Raw genomic sequence first — 22,757 nt, forward strand, 5'->3', positions numbered from 1 at the left:
TTTGCATGGGTCTTGCTTCTGGGCCATGGAGGACCACTAATGAGGCTCCCCTCACCCCTGATGATCTCAGTACACTGGCCAAAATAAGTCGCTAACTAGGAGAACCTCCCACAAAAAGTTTGGGGGGCAGGAGAGAGATGACGGCCAATGGTTTCATAGTGCCAAAATGAAAACAAACAAACTCCCCATTCAGGTTTTCTTTTTCTTAATGGGCAATTTTTTGTTTTCCATTTCGAAATCAAAGAGTTCTGGAGAAGGGAGCCCCTCAGTCTCATCTGGCAGCTTGGAGGAGGATTTTCCACCTCATTAGTAAAAGGGCAAAAAGCTGAATTCCCCCCAGGGGGAAGGATTAAAAAGCATATATTCATATTCAGCTACACTTTCATTCTTTTAGTGCCTGGCTAATTGTGATTTGGTTTGATTGCATTAAAAACAAGCAAGGCTGCATTTTATAGGAACTCTTGATAGGATAGTTTTTTCTCAGTTTAAGCATTCCTATAAAATTACCTTTGCAGATAAAATCACTCATATTCGGAAGGAGCTAGACACCACCGTGGGAGCAGGGCCGGGGCGGGAGAGTGCTAGAGCCCTGTCTGGTCATGTTGCATGGAATCAATTTCAATCCGTTACCCCCGAGGATGTGGACAGGCTGCTTGGACGCATGAAACCAACCACCTGTCTCCTTGATCCTTGCCCATCCTGGCTAATAAAAGGAAGCCGGGAAGGGCTGGGTGATGGGCTCTGCGGGGTGGTGAATGCTTCCCTCTGTGAGGGAACATTCCCAGATCCGCTGAAAGAGGCGGTCATTAAACCGCTTCTTAAAAAACCATCTTTAGACCCGGCCAGTATGGCCAACTATCGCCCAATCTCAAATCTTCCATTCTTGGGCAAGGTGATTGAGCGCGTGGTTGCTGAACAACTCCAGGCACGCCTGGAGGATGCGGACCATTTGGATCCCTTCCAATCGGGGTTCAGGCCTCATCATGGGACTGAAACTGCCTTGGTCGCGCTAGTTGATGATCTCCAGCGAGCTAGGGACAAAGGTGAGAGTTGTTTCCTAGTTCTGCTGGATCTCTCAGTGGCTTTTGATATAATCAACCATAACATCCTTCTGGACCATCTAGAGGGGTTGGGAGCTGGAGGCACTGTTATACAGTAGTTTCACTCCTTCCTCCTGGGCCGTGTTCAGAAAGTGGTGGTGGGGGATGAGTGTTCAGACCCTTGGGCCCTCACTTGTGGGGTGCCTCAGGGTTCCGTCCTCTCCCCCATGCTTTTTAACATCTATATGAAGCCGCTGGGAGAGATCATCAGGGGGGTTGGACTGGATGTCCATCCATATGCAGATGATACCCAGCTCTACCTCTCTTTCAAATCAGAACCAGTGAAGGCAGTGAAGGTCCTGTGTGAGTGCCTGGAGGCGGTTGGAGGATGGATGGTGGCTAATGGATTGAGGTTGAATCCTGACAAGACAGAAGTACTGTTTTTGGGGGACGGGGGCGGGCTGGTGTGGAGGACTCCCTGGTCCTAAATAGGGTAACTGTGCCCCTGAAGGACCAGTGCACAGCCTGGGAGTCATTTTGGACTCACAGCTGTCCATGGAGGCGCAGGTCAATTCTGTATCCAGGGCAGCTGTCTACCAACTCCACCTGGTACGCAGGCTGAGACCCTACCTGCCTGCGGACTGTCTCGCCAGAGTGGTGCATGCTCTAGTTATCTCCCGCTTGGACTACTGCAATGCGCCCTACGTGGGGCTACCTTTGAAGGTGACTCGGAAACTACAACTAATCCAGAATGTGGCAGCTAGACTGGTGACTGGGGGCGGCCGCCGAGACCACATAACACCGGTCTTGAAAGGCCTACATTGGCTCCCAGTATGTTTCCGAGCACAATTCAAAGTGCTGGTGTTGACCTTTAAAGCCCTAAACGGCCTCGGCCCAGTATACCTGAAGGAGCGTGTCCACCCCATCGTTCTGCCCGGACGCTGAGGTCCAGCGCCGAGGGCCTTCTGGCGGTTCCCTCATTGCAAGAAGCAAAGCTACAGGGAACCAGGCAGAGGGCTTTCTCGGTAGTGGCGCCCGCCCTGTGGAACGCCCTCCTATCAGATGTCAAAATGATAAACAACTACCTGGCATTCAGAAGACATCTTAAGGCAGCACTGTTCAGGGAAGTTTTTAATGTATGATATTTTAGTGTTTTTGGTTTCTATGGAAGCCGCCCAGAGTGGCTGGGGAAACCCAGCCAGATGGACGGGGTACAAATAAATTATTATTATTATTATTATTATTATTATTATTATTATTATTACATGGTCAGTAGGTCTTTCTTACCTGGCCTAAATTTTCAGTTCAAGGAAATGGGTGCAGGAAAGGATGACACACAAATTAGAAGTTGTGTCTTTTTGTCCCTATTTATGTAAATAATTTCTACCCTGCCTTCCCTACACTGAAGTGTATAAAACCTTACTGCAGATACATCACAAATACCTGACATGGTTTTAGGGCATGTAAAATGAATCTGGTTTTGGCACGTAGCTCTTGTCAACTTCATTCTGACAGACAAAATCTACTCTACCTGTTCCTAGTTAATTTTGAATAGGTTGGATTTCTGTGGTTCTCAAACTGTACATGGCTAGTCAGGCTATACTTTTAGGAAATTATTGCTGGGTGGGAAGTGTATAGGTATTAATTTTGAAAAATAGAAAAATAGGGCTTGGAAATTGCACAGGCTATTTCCTCCTTTCTCTTGCATTGAAACAGCTTCTTTTCAATCTTTCTTGGCGAGTAGAAACTCAATCTAGGACAGCTTGACAGTGTAACTTGTGAAGGCACTTATACAAACAGCAATCAGAGTCATTGTTTCGTACAGACAATGACAGGAAATGATCACACCTTCCACTTTTGTGCTTTTTTTCTCTCACTCTGCCATCTTGGGGCAAGCTCAGCGGTTAACTATAGGAGTAGATAGAATTATTCTTTTCAGCCAGCAAGGCTCTTTGATTGGCTAAATCATCTTTTTTCTTGCAAATACCCATTGAGGATGCCCCCTACAAGGGAGATTCAGATTTTTCATTTTCTCTCTGTACGTCTGGAAGAAGAGAGCTTTGTGAATCCCAATGAAATCAGTCTGGATACTAGCCAATGTGGTGCAGTGATTACAGGGGCAGCCCACCCGATTTAGCTGCTTGAAAGTGCCACCTCCCATGGCTGTTGCTGCTGCCTCCCCCATCCCTAACCAAAGCCAGGGCTGCACAACTTACCAGGTTGCATGACTGCAGTGACAAGCTTCTGGCAGTGGAACACTGGGTGAACTTGGGTGAGTCACTGCCTCTCAAACTTATCTACTGTACAGGATTGTTGTGGGGATGAAGTGAGGGGGGGGAGAACCTTGAGCCCATGGGAAGGGGGATATCATGCACATCTCCACACCAAGACAAAAGTGCACCAGGAAGATCTTGGGCATCACATGGCAGGACAGAGTCTCAAACAAAGATGGGCTTTTCCAAGCTGACATTTCCAGCATGTTTGCCCTCCTGTCTCAGTGATGTCTAGGCTTTGGTCATATCCACAGAATGGAAGATAGCAGGATTCCCAAGGATATGCTCTATGGGGAGCTGGCTTCGGGACCATTGGCAGAACAACTCTGTGTTACAAAGAGTCTGCAGATGGGATGTGGATAGACAGATAATTTATTACGGTCAAAGACCAACTCGCACAACACACTAAAAACTGCGTTCATAAAGATGAAATATACAGATTGCAGTAATAGCTCATGAGTTAAAATTGAGATATATATATATATACCCGTACAACTGAGATTTGGGCTACCATAGAAATTGACCCTGAGGCGCCCCAAAGGGTGACTTCAGCATTTCCCTAGTAAGTTATTTTATTCTAGAGGATGATCTGTGCCTACAAATTTGGTAACAGAATCTGGCTACCAGCCAGGTCATCTTGTGATCTTTGCCTAAGAGGAGAGAATTAAGTTTAGATTTGTCTGAAAGATTGGCGAGCCTCTTCAGCAAAGGATCAATGGTGTCTCTACAACTCTCAACATAAAAAGGAGATCTAAAAATATATATGTTCGGGGCTTCCTATTTCCCTAATGGGCAGGCACAAAGTCTCTGTGCGTACGGGACTCTTCTATAAGAGCCTTCCAGAACCAGTGAGGGCAAGGCTGAGCTTCTAGCAAGATTGAAAGCCCTTCTTGCATTTCTGGATGTGAGGAAATAGAGATATGTTGCTGGAGCGGCTACATATCTCCCTAAATGGGATGTGAAGACTGGCAACATTAACCCCACTGTATGGGAATCCCTTGCAGGTGACTGCTGTGTCTGGAGACTATCATTCAGGTCATGTATCCACAGCAGGAACCAGTGGAGAGGAGGGAGGAGCACAGGGAGAAGAAACACCATGGTGCATCTATAAAAGTGAAACCGGATGCCTTATCTTCCCCAGGGGCAACAAAACGTTTCTCTCCTATATCAGTCTTTGCAGCCACAGCAGGCACTGTAAATCTCCAATGGTTTGGCTTTACCCCCGATGGCACACTCTTCCATTGCCTCTTGAGATAGATGGATACTAACAACAACATTTGAAAGAAATAGTGTGAGATACATTCCTGTGGTGGGTGGAGGCTAGGGATGAAAGTGGGCTTGCCCAGAGGCAAAACAGTTCAGGGCTCAGCACTTAAGACTGACATTCCCCACTGCTGTACTAAATCATTGGAGGAGGGGCAGGGAGAACAGTAAACTCAATGAAATCTTAGGTACAGGATGACGACCAGCAGCTTGCTATAAAAAGATAAACAGACACATCTATCTCTGCCCGGTTGAAGAGGAAAGTTTTTGCCTGGCACCTAAAGGTGTATAATGAAGACACCAGGTGAACCTCCCTGGGGAGAGCATTCCACAAATGGGGAGCCACTGTAGAAAAGGCCCATTCTCATGTCATCACTCTCTGGACCTCTCATGGAGGAGGCACACAAAGAAGGGCCTCAGAGGATGATCTCACAGTCCAGGTAGGTTCATATGGTGAGAGGTGGTCCTTGTGGTTTTGCAGTTCTGAGCTGTTTACAGCTTTAGATGTCAAAAACAGCACTTTGAATTGGGTCCAGAAACTAATTGACAGCCGGTGTAGAACTCTGCCGTGCTCCCTGGTGGGCACTATGATCTGTATGCAAGATCACTGGTATGTTCAGCTGTTTCAGATTATCTTCTTCTAATGAATTTTAACTTCCTGCTTAGCTTTATGAAAAACCCAAAACCAGGCTTGATAGAGAAATCCCTGAGCAGCAAATAAATAATCCAAGATTTAGCTGTTAAGTTTGAACCGGCTCTGCCTGCTAATGTTGCTCCACATAGGGCATTGTGTGATGGCTACAAAGATAAGTTTTATATGCCAGTTAGCTCAAATAGTTTGCATTTCATGTCACATCACATGAGGAAGTAGCAAAAACTGACAGAAATGTGGAAGCACTGAAGACTAGGGGGGTGGGAAGTGGTGTATTCTCCTAAGACCAAACTCCCTTGTCAAAGACAAAGGCTGAAATCAAAGAAAACACTTCCTTCCCAAAGCATCATGAACTCTAAATCTAGTTACGGTTTCACTTTGAGATAGAAATGAGTTAGCAGCACTCTGCAAGCAACTTGGCAGGAACATGTCAAATTCCTGGAAAAACAGACTCTGGGCAAAACAGGCTACCTTAATTCTTTTTCTTTTATATTTTGAAAATGGAAAGTAATCTTGATACAGGGAGCTTTTGTTAAGAAGCAGGATTATGAGGGCTTATTTGTTTGCTACGTGGAACAAGGAAATCAAGATTGCAGCTGATGTATTTACATTGGAAGCTGTTTACAGAATTGTATTGCTGGTTTTATCAAATGCATCAGGGCTCAAGGTGGGTACTGAGCCCCATGATAAGAAGATTCCACCTAAACATTAGGAAGAACTTTCTGACAGTAAGAGCTGTTCGACAGTGGAATTTGCTGCCAATGAGTGTGGTGGAGTCTCCTTCTTTGGAGGTCTTTAAGCAGAGGCTTGACAACCATATGTCAGGAGTGCTCTGATGGTGTTTCCTGCTTGGCAGGGGGTTGGACTCGATGGCCCTTGTGGTCTCTTTCAACTCTATGATTCTATGATAATGACTTTGGTTTACAAGTCCTTAGTACTTAGAACAGAAGGCCAAATTTTTGCCGTAACTAAGCCCCTGATTCGGTTCATACCAAGTGGTGCCGTGAAGGCTAGGATACACGTCTAAAGTCCAGGCCCTGCAACTCTGAAGGTCCCCAAACAATGACAGAAAAGAAGCGGTTGTAGCAGGAAGCAGCAACATGCAAGTAAGTGAAGCACTCCACAGGCAGCTAAGACTGTAGCGAAACACATTTCCTCAGGATGAAAGTGTCAGTGAGCTCAGCCAAGCACATTCCACATTTTGAGCTGGGGAGCCAATGAGGGCACCAGAGCAATGTAAGGTTGTGCCAACCCCACTTTCCAGCATTCTCACTAAGCCTGTGCCCCTAATCCTGTGGAACACCCTCCCACCAGATGTCAAGGAGATGAGTAACTATATAATTACATAACCTTTAGAAGACATCTAAAGGCAGCTCTATACAGCGATTCTTTTTTTTTTTTTTAATGTGTAGTGTTTTATTATATTTTTATATATGTTGGAAGCCACCCAGAGTGACTGGGGCAACCCAGTCATGTGAGTGGGGTACAAATATGATGATGATGATGATGCAACCATGCTTCAATCCTGGGGCAGGACATAGAGAAGCAGCAAAAAAAAGAGGGGGGCTAATTCAGTTCTAGGCTGTATCAACAGAAGTATAGTATCCAGGTCAAGAGAAGTAAGAGAAGTAATAGTGCTTCTCTAGTCTTCCTTGGACAGATCCCACATGGAGTACTGTGTCCAGTTGTGAGCACCACAGTTTAAGGATATTGACAAGCTGGAGTGTGTGAAGAAGAGAAGGGTGGCCATGATGATAATGGCCTTATGAGGAATGGTTAAGAATGTTGAGTATGTTAAGCCTGGAGAAGACAAGACTTAGAGGTGACATGATAACCTTCATCCAATATCTGAAGGGCTGTCACAGTGCAGCTGTCACACAAGCAGTAGAATGTAATTCCATGGGTGAGCACTGACCAACATATTTGCAACTGCATTCTGGGCCAACTTGAAGCTTCGGAAGAATCTGTAAAGGAAGTTCCCTATAAAGCACATTGCAGGAATCCAACCTGAATGTAGCTAAGGTGTGTGTCATAGCAACCTTTTATCTCTGACATTCTTCCCCATAGGAAGAATGCTTTCATTTGTGATAGACGATCTCATGCTTGGGAAAGCAGGCAGCTCTTCTTCTTCTTTTTTGGTACAATGCAGTCATAGGATTTATGCCTCCATCAAGGTCATTAATGTCAGGAGAGATTTACTTCTTTTTGCCAAAGGTGAGCCCAGCTGAACTGTCACCAGTCTACTTTTTGAAGAGCGACAGGCAGAGACAACTTAGTTGACCTACCTCAAATAGGGACGAGTGATACCACCAAATTAGACAATAATGAGCCCGCAACAACAAAAATTCTAAGCTTGTAGTAATGATATATATTCAAAGGAGATCCCTTTCATTCCATCTCTTTCTCAAAATTTAACTTGAGATTATTTCGAGTGTGTGTGCTGATTTTGTGCCCATACAGTGTGCATTCATCTGCTATGCACACTGGCAGCCACAGTTAGCACATGCTCAGATTGCTTTAACCCCTTACACTCAATTAAACTGTGTTTGATTGCTGAGATTTACTCAAGCTTTTTGCCAAATTGGAAAGGCAATTTGCAATACTACACCTTTGCTCCAAGTAATCAAATTTTGCAGAGAATTTCTAAAGTTTGAAAAGGTAGGTATGCCTCCCTAGCAAGGGTGTGCAGCATATAAATGGGAAGTTTAAAGCAATTCACAAGTCCAGCAGTTTATAAAAAAATGAAGAGCACTGTCTCATGGATGCACCATCTTTCTTTACTGTAAGCCCTGCAATTCCCAAATGGCAGTGTGAGTTACATCCAATTAAGAACTTTGAAAAGTAGTCAACTTCAGGGGCAGATCTTCTATGAAACTAATGAAGCTTCAGCTTCAGGGCCTGTCATCCCAGAGCGGCCCCAGACTTGACTTTAGTCCACAATGCTTAAGGATTTTGGGTTTAGTAGACCCAATCCGAGTTGCATTGATTTGAGTCAAATTGATTCATTTTTTAAAATATATATTTCAACAATCCCAAAGTTTGAGAGTCAGTAGCACAGACATTGTAACCGTGCGGTGATCTGTGGTGGAACAACCCCACTGAAGAAGATAACAGTGGTTACCCAGACTTTGTTGCTAGTTGTGAAGGGGGCCCCATAACAGTTCAAGCTTCAGGGCCCCCAGAGTGTAAGTCCACCACTAGTCAACTTATATGTGCTGCTCTCCGATCATTCTGATGGCTGTTGTTATTATGTTTATCACTGTTATAATTTATTTATTTACTACCTTCTAAATAACCAAGGCAATATACACTAAAGATAATTTTGAAAAAACGGATAAAAACACAAAACCAGCAAATACATTTAAAACCATACTAAGTAGACACTGGTGGTTCATAAAACCCCATTTATCCAGTTGGAAAAACCTGTTGGAGTAAAACTGTAGGCCTCTTATGCCCTTAAACTGGGTTAATTTTCATTTAAGATGAATGCATGGCAGCTGTAAGAAGTGTGTTCTGCTGCCACCACATGTTGACTGAGAGCAGGGAGAAGAAAACGTCCTACGAGGGGAGGTTGTATGTCTGTGAGAGGGAGACTGGCATTTGTATCTTCTGGGACCTCAACCATGAACTCAGCCCTCTCTCCCTCCACTGCCCATCATGTTTGCCAAAAAGTTTATAATACTAGTTAATTAAACATGAATTGTGAAGTGTGTGTTAAATGATTCCTCTATTTTGAAATGTGTATTTTATATTGAAAGCTACTCTAGATGTTGAAATGTATATTGATGCATTTTTTTGTTTTAAATTTCCTTGATGGGTTTAAAAATTCACATAAATAAATACCCTTTATTTCAGAGTATCAATTTATTGTAGAGTAATTGCAGAGTATCAATGAACAATATGGATAACCCTTGTTTCATAGTGTCTTGGAACGCAACAGACTAGAAATGGGAGCTCAGCCATTATCTTTCATTTTATAAATTTTGATCTAGTGACCCTAATTACCCCAACACTGGACTACTTAACACAGCTATAATGGGCAAATAATTGTTAACTGATTCACAAAAACAGTAATAATCAAGGCTTCAAAAAAGAGAAATGCTTTAAAAATCCATCAGTCATTTAATTAGCAAAAGGGGGGAAACAGTCAGGAAATACAGTCCGCTGCCTTTATTTTAATCTTGCGGGGTTCATCAGTGCTATCCACATAATGAAGGATTATGCATGGATCTACAGGTGTGCTTGAAAAGCATTTATCATTCAATATTCACATTTGTCTCGAAGAAACTGAGTCAATGGTGGTTTCTAGGTGAGCGTTAGTTGTGGAATCAGCATTCCTTGTACATCCAAGCTTATCACAGCATCCATGCACCATTGTTGACTTGCCAGATCATAAAAAAACCAAATTCAGACTCGACCTTTATGTGGAAAATGTAATAAGTTGGGGGGAAATTGCCAATGACCTGTTTCTGATATCTGAACAACAATGCTAAGTCCAGTCTGGAAGGACCCAATACTTAATGCTAGGTGAGATGTAAACCGTACAAACTGCCAATGGAATGAATGAGTGTGCTGTTGTTTCTTGTTTGTTTTTGTTTCTTAACCTTAAATGCTTTAGCAATTGAGCTCACTTCTGTAGCAGCCACCCGATAATCCCTAGTTTATTCTCTCAACCCGTGTGCTCCAGCTATGTGTACAAGGCTGTGACAAGCCTCAAAATATAAATAGCTCTGTTTCCAGGGTTTTGGCTCCCAGAAGAAGTAAAGAATTGGTTTCTTTTTTTTTTGTTTTTTTTTAAGCCAAGAAGAGATGCATTCCCCAGAGGGCCAGAGTTCAGATGCTGGCAAGGTCACAAATGCAGTGATTTCTTAAGTCTCCCCTTTCCCTGCTCCTCACTTGTCAGTGTCACAAGACCATTTGGATTTTGTGGCATGAATAAACATTTGCAGCTTCTAGACTCAATATAGCATTGGAATTAGGACAGAAGGGTTAGCCAGGCTGTGTCCTGTGATGGGAAGTACACAGAATTGATTGCAACCTATATAGGGGAGGGCAATGTGATGAGGCTTATATTGGAGTTACCATAATAATTTGCATGCATTATAGTGGTGATTAGGTGTAACCTGCACCAGAAATACCCAATTTCAATGTAAACAAATAACCACTTAGAACAAAGCATATTGTTTAAGCAAATCTGTACATACATACTCTGGGGAAAACATAATTACTCTGCATCTAAGATTATTAACTATCTTTCCCCCTCTCCTCCCCACTTTCTTTGTCTCTCCCCCCCCCCCCCCTTGGCAAAAACTGGACCTCTAATTTAGCCTGGCCTGGAGCTGCCCAAGGTACCATTGGAGCCCAGCCTGACTTCTGTACAGCTAAGGCCATTTCTCAAAACTGAACAGTGGTTCTCTTGCTGGTGGTAGTCTGTGGACATCCCTCTAAATGGGATGTTTTGTGGTGGGGCGCAAACACTGGTGGAGGAAGAGGAGTGGGGGGCACACCGCCCCTGGCAGTGCAATCCCGGCAGGGTGCCATCCCGGCTGCCCGCCTGCACTGGGCGCCCCACCCCTGCTGGTGACACGCCACACCCCCAGTATGCACGCCACATCCCTGTGGGTGGCGCACCAGCCCCACCCTCTCCTGCTTTCCACCCCCCGGTGCCAGAGCACAAAGCTCCGCCACTGGGTGCAAGTGGCTTTAGATTTGCAGATCCAAAACCCCATGGAAACCATGAGAAACTTGCTCCTAAGGCTACTTAGCTGTGCCTGCTTGGAGCTGACAAGAAAAGCAGAAATCAATCCCTACCTTCTGACCTGCCTTCAGGTATGATGGTGAATTTGCTGCTTCATTCAGCTGCTCCCTGGATGGGTTTTGTATTGCTCTATTAGTTCTCCTCTTTGATCATACTAGCAGTCAGGCTGATAAAAGGGTAGGTTTTCTATCACTGCAAGCAACAAGGTAGCTACTGCAATGGTGGATGTTTGGAGCATGTTCATTCACTGCTAAATTGACCTAAACTTTTAAAAATGGGCACTGTGCAATTCATTGTGACTCCCAACATGTTGTGTCCTGAGGGCAGGGCATATATCATGCAAGTGTGACCTTTACAAATGCAAGTCTAACGGTTAGAAAAACAAACATTTGGGAGGAGGGGAAAAACTCATAGAAATTCTTGTTTGAAAAAAACCAATAATCAAAATACAAATTATTGGGGACCCACAGTATGATTTACTGGGATCAAATCACACAATATTTACCAACTATGGGGTAGGGTATATTGGACCATGTATGATACATGGCAACTACTGAAATAGAGAGAGTGTTGCACTCTCGCCTAGGTAATGCACTGACACCAGTGAGAAGTTCCCAAGCAGCTATTTAAGAAATAGCTGGAAAAAAGTGATCCAGTTTAGGACTGTCTCAAAAAGCAATCTGCCCCCACCCCCCTGCCAAGTATACACAGATTAGACTCAGAATTGGTGAGCATACTTCACTTCAGGAGATGAGGATCAAGTCAGTTCATATTGGACTCCTCAGTGATCAAATTCTCTGCCACCCCTCATTTGGCAACCACTGGAATTGGATGTTAGAGAGGACTCAAGAACCAAGCATCTGTTTTTTAATACCTTCATTTCTCTTGCAAAAATCTTGCGGCAGGGGATTAATTTTGTCATGGGAAGTAAAATCCCATATGTATTTTTATTAGCACTGTTGCTTGCAGGACAAGGAATGAGTGTTTATTTTATACATCAGCTTGTAAAATTCCATGGTACTTTTTCTGAGCCATGTCCAATAGGCAAAGCATGGAATGCAAAGCCAGGCACTTTTAGATGCCATTGAATTCAGTGGGAGATGGTTAAGCCTTTGCATAACACCTTCGTTGATATCAACAGGATGCAAAGCTGCTCACCTTTAGCTGGAATAAATATAAGAAGCCACTTTACACTAAGTCAGAACATCAGCCCATCTAGCTCAGTACTGTCTACACTGAACAACAGCTACTCTCCAGGATTCAGGCAAGGAACATACGCAGAGATGCCAGTAACTGAGCCTGGGACCTTCTGCATGGAAAGTGGGAGCTCTGCCCATAAGCTTCCCATGGGCCACTTAATGTATTTGTTGCCTACAGAAATCTCTACATAACAATATGTTTGGCATTGATCAATCGGTAGCACATTTCCTGATTAAATCCATTTGCTTTAGATAATAGAATCAGCCACATTTTGCAACCTTTCCCCATTCTCATGCCACCCAGGTGCATTATTTAACATTTCATACTTTCATATTCAAAGGATTTTGTTTAGCTGTTTGTTTGGCATGCAATATGTTCCTCCTAATATAAAATAATGGTTTCTTCACCCCACCCCAAGACTTTCTTATAACCTGTGAATTTGATTTTTGTGAAGCCCTTCATAAAAATTTGAAGATGTGTGTATATTAACATACATTGATTTATACACAGTGTTATATTACATATAAGCGAGGATCCTGTAATATCAAGAAAGGTTAAGGGAGCAGTAGAGCTTGGTATATTTTATTGACAGTTCCACCGAAATTGAGCCACCTTTATATTGAATTTGGAACACAGAAAAGAAATTAGCTGGTAAATAAGTCATGAGGTTTACCTCTGAATATGTGTGTACATCTGCACAGTGGCCATTGATAAGTATAATGGAACTTGGACAGAATTTCAAAAGGTGTGCTTTAAGCTTGTAGCTCTCCAAAGGGGTGTTAGTAGCTGCAGCAACATATTTATTCATGAATATTTGCTTGGGTTTGTACTAAAGTGCCTGCTTTCTGAGGTGTATAGCAATTCTGAAAGCCAAGGACAGTGATCAGAAGAGGAGGAGGAAGAATCAAGGAGAATTGAATAAGTGGTCTCTGGCTTGCAGCCGATGCTTTCTCAAATATAGAAAAGCACTGAAATGCATAGCAAAGGTTTATTAAACATTTCACTGTTTTGTATTTGACAAGCACTGTAAGCCAGAGGCCATTTAGCCCTAATGAAACATAATGAAGTTAGGGTTCTTTCATACCTTCTTCTTCTTCTTCGGCGATCACTCATAGCAGAGTAATATTATCTTCCATAAACATGGTTTTAACAGTGTCTGTAAGTGTCTGTGGAGGCCAATTCTGGATCCACACGTCCTTCCACAGTGGAGACCTAGGTTTCTGGACGGGAGTTGATCACAGTGAAGGTTTTCCAAGCATGCCTTCCTCTTAGCACGTTTCTCCCTTTCATCCCGAGTGCGAGTGTCTTTGAGTCCCATGACACCTTTGTAAAGGCTATTCTCTAATTGGAGTGCTCACAGGCTAGTGTTTTCCAGTTGTTTGTGTTTATGCTACATTACCGTCATCAAGACCCAGCATTGTGTGGCCAATGTCCTATGTGAAACATCAGCTATGAAAAGTAGCTACAAAGGTAGGAAGATACCCACCCCTTTGTTGCCAGCTCATTTGAATTGGGGAGCTTCCTCAAGCTTGGTTAGAGAAGCTTAAGGATTGCTCATCTTCCTTGGTCCTAAAAGCTTTCCTATGCCATACCTGTGTCAGTTGCTCAGGTAAAGGTAAAGGTACCCCTGCCCGTACGGGCCAGTCTTGACAGACTCTGGGGTTGTGCGCCCATCTCACTTAAGAGGCCAGGGGCCAGCGCTGTCCGGAGACACTTCCGGGTCACGTGGCCAGCGTGACATCGCTGCTCTGGCGAGCCAGAGCCGCACACGGAAACGCCGTTTACCTTCCCGCTGGTAAGCGGTCCCTATTTATCTACTTGCACCCGGAGGTGCTTTCGAACTGCTAGGTTGGCAGGCGCTGGGACCGAGCAGCGGGAAGGTAAACGGCGGGAGCGCACCCCGCCGCAGGGATTCGAACCGCCGACCTTTCGATCGGCAAGTCCTAGGCGCTGAGGCTTTAACCCACAGCGCCACCTGCGTCCCACATTGCTCAGAGGCTGCCTAATTCCCCACATACGTACAAACCAGCTATTGTATGAGCTGTGGTTGCTACTGGAATGGGGGGGGGGAATCAACTAAGACACTTTGAGGGGTGATTGCAAAGGTACAAGGATCTTGCTTTACACAGTCCCAGTCAGATGTGAGCTTTTTAGATAAACAACTTTCAATCCATATATCAAAGCACTATGAAGTGGAACATTTGTAATCTAATTAAGATTGATAGTGAGATCACGTGTTACCAGACCAAACTGGTCTTGGATATCTATGAGACGAGTAAATTTAGCAAAAAGCTTTGGGTCAATCTTGAGATTTATTGATAAATAGCATCATTTTCTGACATTTCGCATTAACCTGCTAATATGTTGCTAATCACTACCAAAAAACAACAATAAAAAAATACCCTGTGACATTTACGATAGCATGTACAAACGGTGTAATTATGATCTGATGAGAAGAGCCGCCGGGTGCCAAGTTATCTAACTTAGGACAGTTGCATTCGTATCACATCTGCTGTATAGATTTTTCCAGGCATTCTAATTGAAAGTTAGATCTTTATGGGAATAGGAAAGGGAATTAGTAAAACATTACAAAATTACACAAGGCCTCTGATTTTCTCTTTCTTTCATTTCAGATTACATACAAGGCTGTTGGGTCCCTAGATCCCACCGCTGACCTGTCTAACCAAAGAGGGAAGGTCTTCAAACTAAGGAATGAAACTCATCATCTCTTTGTAGGGCTGTATCCAGGGACTACTTACTCATTCACCATCAAAGCCAGCACAGTGAAGGGCTTTGGACCCCCAATCACCACAAGGATAGCAACTAAAATTTCAGGTACTATGCTGCGAAGAAAAGAGAGATTTCAGTTTTCACAGGGGTACAGACAGTGGGGTAGTCCTCTAGAAACTCAAAGCTCGGGTGTTGTATTCAACTGGGGATAATCTTGGGGGAATACAGGCTTTTAAGCCAATGTTGGTTATACTCAGAGTAGACCCACTGAAATAATTGACATTACTCACTTAGGTCCATTAATTTCAGCGGGTCTACTCTGAGCGCAAGTTGAATACAACACTCAGTTTCTTTGTATCTGCTCTAGCAGTGAAACTAGTGGTACAACAAACCATCTAGCACTGTCAAGGCTAACAAAGAACTAGTCTCAAAGGAAGCTCTTCAGCATTTGTGAAATGTGGTTTTTTCTCCCCCCAGTCAAGCACTGCTTCCTGGATCCATTTACCATAAGCCAGGGATTGCTCTTGAAAAGATGCAAAGCATACACTCTATCACTGAGCTTTGTGCAATCTCAGTTTTCACCTGCGGAAGCTCCTAGTGGTAAATGTCTTTGAGATTTATGACTAAATTATACTAGTAGATGAAAAATGTTTGCATTTTCACCCAGCGAGGTGGCATAGTAATACTACCTCCCTAAACATTGGATATTATGAATTATAAGTGATTGCCATATAGAACTCATTGTGCAAAACCTTTTGCCCGTCCCCAGCCACTTTCTGCTTAAAACATTTTGTGATTGGGGCTTATGGGTGCTTTTCTTTTGGGGTGTAAATAAGAGCATGAATATTTCTTCCTGGCTACTAAGAAGGCTTAATCCTGGTTGTGGCCTGTGTAAAGTTCTGTTAATATCACTCCAAGCTGTGTTTAATATCATAGGTGGTTTGCTAAATTTACAGGGAATGGAGCCTTGTGGATTCCCATTACATGGATCCCATACAGTAAGGGATGTAACTCTGAGGTGTGTTTAAAAGTCCAACAAGTTTTAATTGAAGAACTACAAATTCCCTTAATTGTATCACTCTACTACTACAGTTTTACATTTATTGTACAAATATATATGTGGATAGAGGGGGAGAGATGGGTTTAAGAGATGGGTGAGTAGATCAGCCCCAAAGTTCTCCACAGATTGGCAGCCATAATCTGTTGGTGGGCAGACCACTCATTGGCATCTCTCAGAGTTTCCCTCCAAAGAATCCCAACATGGTGTTTCGATTCTCCCCAGTTTATCAAGCTGTTTGGGAATGTAGTACAGGAATTTACAGAATGGCAACATACTGGAGCCATTTGTTGGATAAAAGGCTCTGGCAAGAGATCAGCTGCAAGTCAAGATCTGAAATTGCAGGGAGAGCAGAATAATAAACAATTTTCTTCTGCATCCCTTAAAAGCATTATATAGGAAGCTGAGCAGAATTCAAGCAAAGAATTGCTTGGTTCCAAACCCCTTTCATTCACAGATGGGATCAACATCCAAGAGAGGATCCCGCTGGGGAAAGGGGAGAAGGCAATTTCTGTCTAACCCTGCTGAACTCAGTGCTGTTTTAGAAAGTCCCTCAGCCATCTAGAACAGATTTGTAGGGGGCACAACAAGGGACTTAGTGGGAAGGGAGACTTGGCAGATGTAGATATGAGTGTTCTGTGAGTAGCAATCTGTTTGGGGGAGACTTCTAACAGTGGGAGCCAGTGGCGGAACGAGCCAATTGGGTGCCTGGGGTGGTGTGTGTGCCAGCTGCCCGTGGGGCGGGGCAAGCCGGGACAGGATGCTCCGTGGAGCCTCCGAGGAGTCTGCCTGCCTCTCCCACTCAGCCGCCCTACAGCTGAGGGGGAGGCAGCGGGCAGACCATTTGACACAGCACAGAGCCAGGAGAGGCATGTGGCTTGGACGCACTGCAGGCCCCGTGGTGAGTGCCACCCGGTATTTTGTCACCCCCCTTAGTGGTGACACCCAGGGCGGACCACCCCTACCGCACCCTCCTTCCTTCACTGCTGGTGGGGGCAAACTTGGGATCCCAGTCATTTTCCCTTGGAACTTTAAACATATCCAAAGCTATACTAAGGTGTCCTACAGTACTAAGGTTGAAGTCAAGAGTGGCTAAGAATAGCTTAATGTCCAGCTCTTCCTAATTGCTTTAAAATAGCAATCAAGTGCCCAGGTCATTGCCATCCAAGAATTAAAATTGCAGTGTTGCTTCTCAAATGTCAATGTACCGTGACTAGCTTCAAATCTCATGGCATGAAAGAGATCATATTTAACCCATGGATCTCCCCTCTACTCCACAGCACCATCAATGCCTGAATATGATGCAGACTCTCCTCTGAATGAAACAGAGACAACCATCACAGTCTTGCTGAAACCTGCACAGTCTCGTGGGGCACCTGTCAGGTAACATGCTCTTTTCTTCTCTGCTCTCTCTTCTCCCTTCTTTTACAAACATACAACAATACATGTTTTTTATATTAAAACATGGCTTATTTTAATTCCACATTTTAGATTTCAGTGTGGCTAACAGGAATTGCAACGATTTTTTTAAATTTTAAAAAAAATTAGAAACAACAACAAAAAACCACTAATAAAAAAGCAAAGATGCAGAGTAAAGCAGTGGCAAAAGAAAGCAAAGGTAGAAACACAATAAATTGTCTATGAAAAGCTTGGAAGAATAATGTAGCAAATGTCCTTCAGGAAAGGATAGGCAAACTAAGGGCAGTTCTGTTTCTTCTGGACTTCCTGGACATTGTGTTTCAGAAGATGGAAAATTCTGTTTTGGAGGCATTTGTTTAGCTCTGAGTAAAAATTTGTGCCCAGTTTGTGGACAAAAAACTGACTCCCCACTACCACCAAAAGTGTATGTGGGAGGAACCACTTACTATAAAATATATGTGGAACCCTATTTTACAAACTGAGAGTTTGAAGAATGTGTCCTGTCTAAAATGTTCTGAGCTAGGCAAATCTTCATTCTGAACCACATAATCAACAAGAAGGTTCAGAGAGGACACTAATCTGCACTGGTGCTTTTACTAACCATACTTAGCACCAAACCATAGTTTGTAATTATGGATAGCTACTTAGGTATGTATGCCTAAGGACTTCAGTATTTCCAGTGGATATTTTGAACTTTCTGTGAACAATAGATCCCCATACCATAGCCAATATTTGTATATGTTGTTTCCAACATATGTTGTCAAATTCCAGTTTCTGTCAGTTACAGCCATCATGGCCAGTAGTTAGGGGTGGAGGGAGAAATACATAAAAATGTCTGCAGGGCACCAGGTTGGAGAATGCTGGAATATAAAAATATACTTCTTTTTTGTTGTTTAGTATATAGGAGGGGAAACTTGTAGCTTTATTAAAAGTAATATTCTCTGGTATTCTAGATACAGTACTGTATAGGAAATGTAACTTTAGCTGACTTTGAGTGATTTTAGAAAGATATTGAAAAAGAGCAAATTCCAAAATAAAAAAATAATTAACAATGTTTTTTTCATATTTCATTTTACCACCTGCTGTCATAAGCGTTGCTATTTTCTTTCTTTTTTATTGAACAATCTTTACACTCTTCACTTTTTTAAAAAGTCTAATTTACCACACTTTTCCTATATTCAATAAATGTCTCTGTGGAAAAATGAGGCCATTATGAAAACCTTTCTGAGAATACACACACACACACACACACACACACACGGGGACACACACACAAATTATTATTTGACTTATTATTCTACTTATACAAAGGTAATTGAAATGTCACAAATATTATATGCATTATTTCCAGAGTCAGATATTTCTATTACATTAATAATATTTTCCTCACATATAGGACACAGGTTCTTTTGAAAAGTTAACCAGGGTCATGGAAGACTTTTCTTTCCTCAACCCCTACAAAAGTTTGCATAGACCTGAAAATACACCTCTAAGGAAGGGAATGCAGTAAATAGTTTTGGTTCTGTGGTGATGGTGGTGTAATCTATAATTTAGCAATTGTAAAGTACCTAAAATTAACCAAACACGGTATGTATATTCATTTGGTAATTTCCAAGGTGGCTTCAAAGTAGTAAACAAGTGTAAAAACAATTACAAACAGACACAATTAAATACACAATAAAGCAAATTTTCAAAACATTGAAACAAACTACCACAATTAAAATGTACAATAAAACATGCTGTCAAAACAGCACAACAATAAAAACCAGTTACAATATTAGTTAGAAAAAATTAAAACAGGGAATTCAAGACAGGGAATCAGGGAGATGCTTATTTAAACAGGTGTGTCTTCAAGATAATTTGACATAGAGGTGAAAAAACAGTATGAACCAGCAGAATGCCATCATCTCTAGCTAACAGGGTCAGTGGTCAGGGATGATGGGAACTGTAGTAATAATAATAATAATAATAATAATAATAATAATAATAATTTTTTATTTATATCCCGCCCTCCCCAGCCGAAGCTGGGCTCAGGGCGGCTAACAACAATAAAACAGTACAAAAGTACAACACAAACAATACTCTAAAATCATTCATTATAAAATTAATTGCCAAACATCTGGAGGGCCAGAGTTTACCTGTGCCTGCTCTAGTAGGTAAGTGTCAGGCAGACTTACAGAGAGCCCCTACTTGAAAGTCTATGACAGGGGCTAATAGCAGAATAAAAAGTCATTTTTGTATCAGACCTAGATTTTCAACAGCCTGACTTTCAATGAAAAACATATCCATTTGCTTCAGAACACCAGGTACATTTTTGAAAACTGACTTGGTGGTATTTGATGCCTTCCCTGGTTTGGACGCAAATGCACTTTAACAAGAATTTCACTGGCAGAAAACTCTAGCTTATAATTGCCATATAAACCCAGCTCACAAACTCCCATTCCACCATGCCATTATCTATTATATATGGTAGTAGCATCAAGTATCTTGTGCCTAAATGTTCTGAATGCATAATGAACAATCCAAGGAGTGTGAAACTCCTGTTAAGTAATATTTTGGAGGCAAGTTCATTATCTCCAAGGTAATGTTAGTGTCAGATGTTGATCTTCTAGCTGCTGCTGTAGATCAGCTCAAGAAGTAAGCTAAGAATCATTGCATTGTTGAGATTTCTATGCAAAATGAAATTGATATTCACCACTGATGAGGCATGCAAGGAAGAGCTTAGTGCCAGAGCAGGTTCATCATACAGCTCTCCATTAATTTTGAATGACTTCTTCATTCTCTGTTTGTCTTCTCTGGGGGGGGGGGGGATGTACATTTGCTCTATACAACCATTAAACAAATACAGGGGAAATATGTTTACAGAGAACGGGTAGAGAATAGGTAACGTAAAGGTACAGGTGGAAAAGGACAACATGAATTTTCTCTTGTTCTGCATACATCTGTTGCCGTCGATCTGTCGCATACTGATATCACTCAAAAGTAGAATCCAGAGCACAGCTATGTGGTTATACTGAGATTGAACTCCCATAGTGGCAAGGGGCAGCTGGACACAGAAGGCCTGGCCTGACCAGATGACCCTCCGGGCAAAATTAAGGTGCCCTAGGATGACCTGCAGGACACGGGTGGCGCTGTGGGTTAAACCGCAGAGCCTAGGACTTGCTGATCAGAAGGTCGGTGGTTTGAATCCCCGTGACGGGGTGAGCACCCATTGCTTGGTCCCAGCTCCTGCCAACCTAGCAGTTTGATACCATGTCAAAGTGCAAGCGGGAAGGTAAACGTCATTTCCGTGCGCTGCTCTGGTTTGCCAGAAGCGGCTTAGTCATGCTAGCCACATGACCCGGAAGCTGTACGCCGGCTCCCTCGGCCAATAAAGCGAGATGAGCACCGCAATCCCAGAGTTGGGCACAACTGGACCCCATTGCCAGCTGCCGCCACTGCAGGATGGCTGCAGCCTTTATACGCTGTACCACACCTAGCCTGGAGTTCTTGTCAGATCTCACATCTTCCCACAGTATCTTATAAGAGTTTGTTTAGGACAGGCATCCCCAAACTCGGCCCTCCAGATGTTTTGGGACTACAATTCCCATCATCCCTGACCACTGGTCCTGTTAGCTGATGGGAGTTGTAGTCTGAAAACATTTGGAGGGCCAAGTTGTAGTCTGAAAACATTTGGAGGGCCAAGTTTGGGGGTGCCTGGTCTAGGGGGAGGGGGTTGATCCAGGGGGAGGGGGTGGATTCCATGATCCAGAGCTGCCATGTCATTGGGCCATGCAGCAGTGATTTGCTGTGTACAAGCACTTTGATTCTCACCCACTCCATATGTAGGCATATGGTTTGTTTCCTCTAAGCCTTGGATTCTACTCATGGTTCGGAGAGAAACAAACCAGGAACACAGCTATGACTCTGACTTGTTTCGTCTCCCATCCAGCACATTCAGCAGCACGAGAGAAGCAAAATGCTTGTGTGAATTAAACCATAGTTTGCTTATGAGCTATGATTTTTTGTTATGTGCAACTGGGCCATTGGCTATTTTGTAGCCTGTTTACTGAATCTGAAGAAATTGCTTTCGAGGTTTTTACTATCTGCTTGGATTTTCACCATCCTGAAAAGGGTGGTCCCATCTGTAAATTTGTCTTCTGCACTGCTCACCCCTGACTCCTGATCATTTATGAAAAAAATTGCTGTGGGATCCCACAGCAGATTCTTTAGATCAGGTTGAGAGCCAAGTCTCTGATTAGACAGAGAGTTAACTCTGTGCATCTTTTCAATGCTTATATCCAAGCCACCTGGTTCACAGTGTACCTAGATACATTTGCACCTCAATACAAAGAAAGGGGAGATGACTCAGCTCCACTTCTGCTGCTGTAGACTGAGGCATTTCAGGACTTAATTATACCACAGGTATATAAATTACGGAAACATGTTAATGTTCCCATGATTAAAATTATAGAGGGCCTAATTGAAAAAGCATAAACTGAATTGAAGAATTCCTAATTATAGTTTGCTTTGCAGTGTTAATTTTCCACCATAATGAATGCATAATTTCTTGGAACTAGAAAAGGGGGCTGCTGCATTAATGCGTGGGCTGCAGATGGAATGAGGGGATTATCATAAATGCACAGCAGAGATACAAAGGAAACCACAGCGGCAATTATGGCATTTCAACCAAGAATTCTTCAATAGTTCCCCTAAAAGCAAAAGCAAGACTTCCAAGAAAGCATGGGATGGGCTCCACATATACAATACCAAATCTAAATTTGAGGATTTTTATATTTGCCTGTCTATCCCAAACCATGTGGCCCCTTTGGTAGAAAAATTTAAGATAAAATATTTCAGAAAAATCAGTGAATGTTTATAGGAGAGGTTAAGAATGTATTCACATATATAAATGGCAGAATTTTTATATTTGTCTTTCTACTTTTGGAAGCGCATGATTTAGGTAGGCAAATTAAAAATATATAGAACAGAGCTTGGGGGGAGTTTCAGTTAGTCTTTGTTTCATAAAAGGCTCTCTTGGTTTTGTTGCAACAGACTAAGTTGGCTACCCCTCTGAAGATCATTCCAATTTCATTTGTAAGCAGGGCCCTTGCTCCAGTATTGGGAGCTGGCCTGTACTAATGTGCAATCAGTTGAGGGGGGGGGGGGTTGTCTTATACAAAATGCATATGCTATACAAATGGGAGGGACAGAAATTTAGTAGGGTCATATGCTCCACTCTAAATCTTCTGATCTTCCTTGCAGCTCTTAATGTTGATCCTACGCCCATTGTATAGGTGGTCATCCCCTTGGTCTTTTGAAATTGTAGAGTCTCCATACTAACAATGCTTTATTCCATTGGCGTGAATTACCTTTTGCCACATGC

The 22,757-nt window shown here is 42.9% G+C and overlaps 1 protein-coding gene across 17 annotated transcripts in view; it reads left to right on the top strand.

The window, feature by feature from the left end:
- Positions 1–22,757, top strand: part of PTPRT (protein tyrosine phosphatase receptor type T) — a 619,839-nt gene that overhangs the window by 466,861 nt on the left and 130,221 nt on the right. For all 17 annotated transcript variants that reach the window (XM_079978848.1, XM_079978862.1, XM_079978850.1 and 14 more), the window contains exons 10-11: positions 14,820–15,021; positions 17,254–17,356. In XM_079978848.1, the coding sequence (XP_079834974.1) occupies positions 14,820–15,021; positions 17,254–17,356 (305 nt within the window). The remainder of the gene's footprint in view (positions 1–14,819; positions 15,022–17,253; positions 17,357–22,757) is intronic.

The sequence above is a fragment of the Podarcis cretensis genome (genome assembly GCF_951804945.1).
Source record: "Podarcis cretensis genome assembly, chromosome: 6".
In the NCBI taxonomy this organism is placed as follows: Eukaryota; Metazoa; Chordata; class Lepidosauria; order Squamata; family Lacertidae; genus Podarcis; species Podarcis cretensis.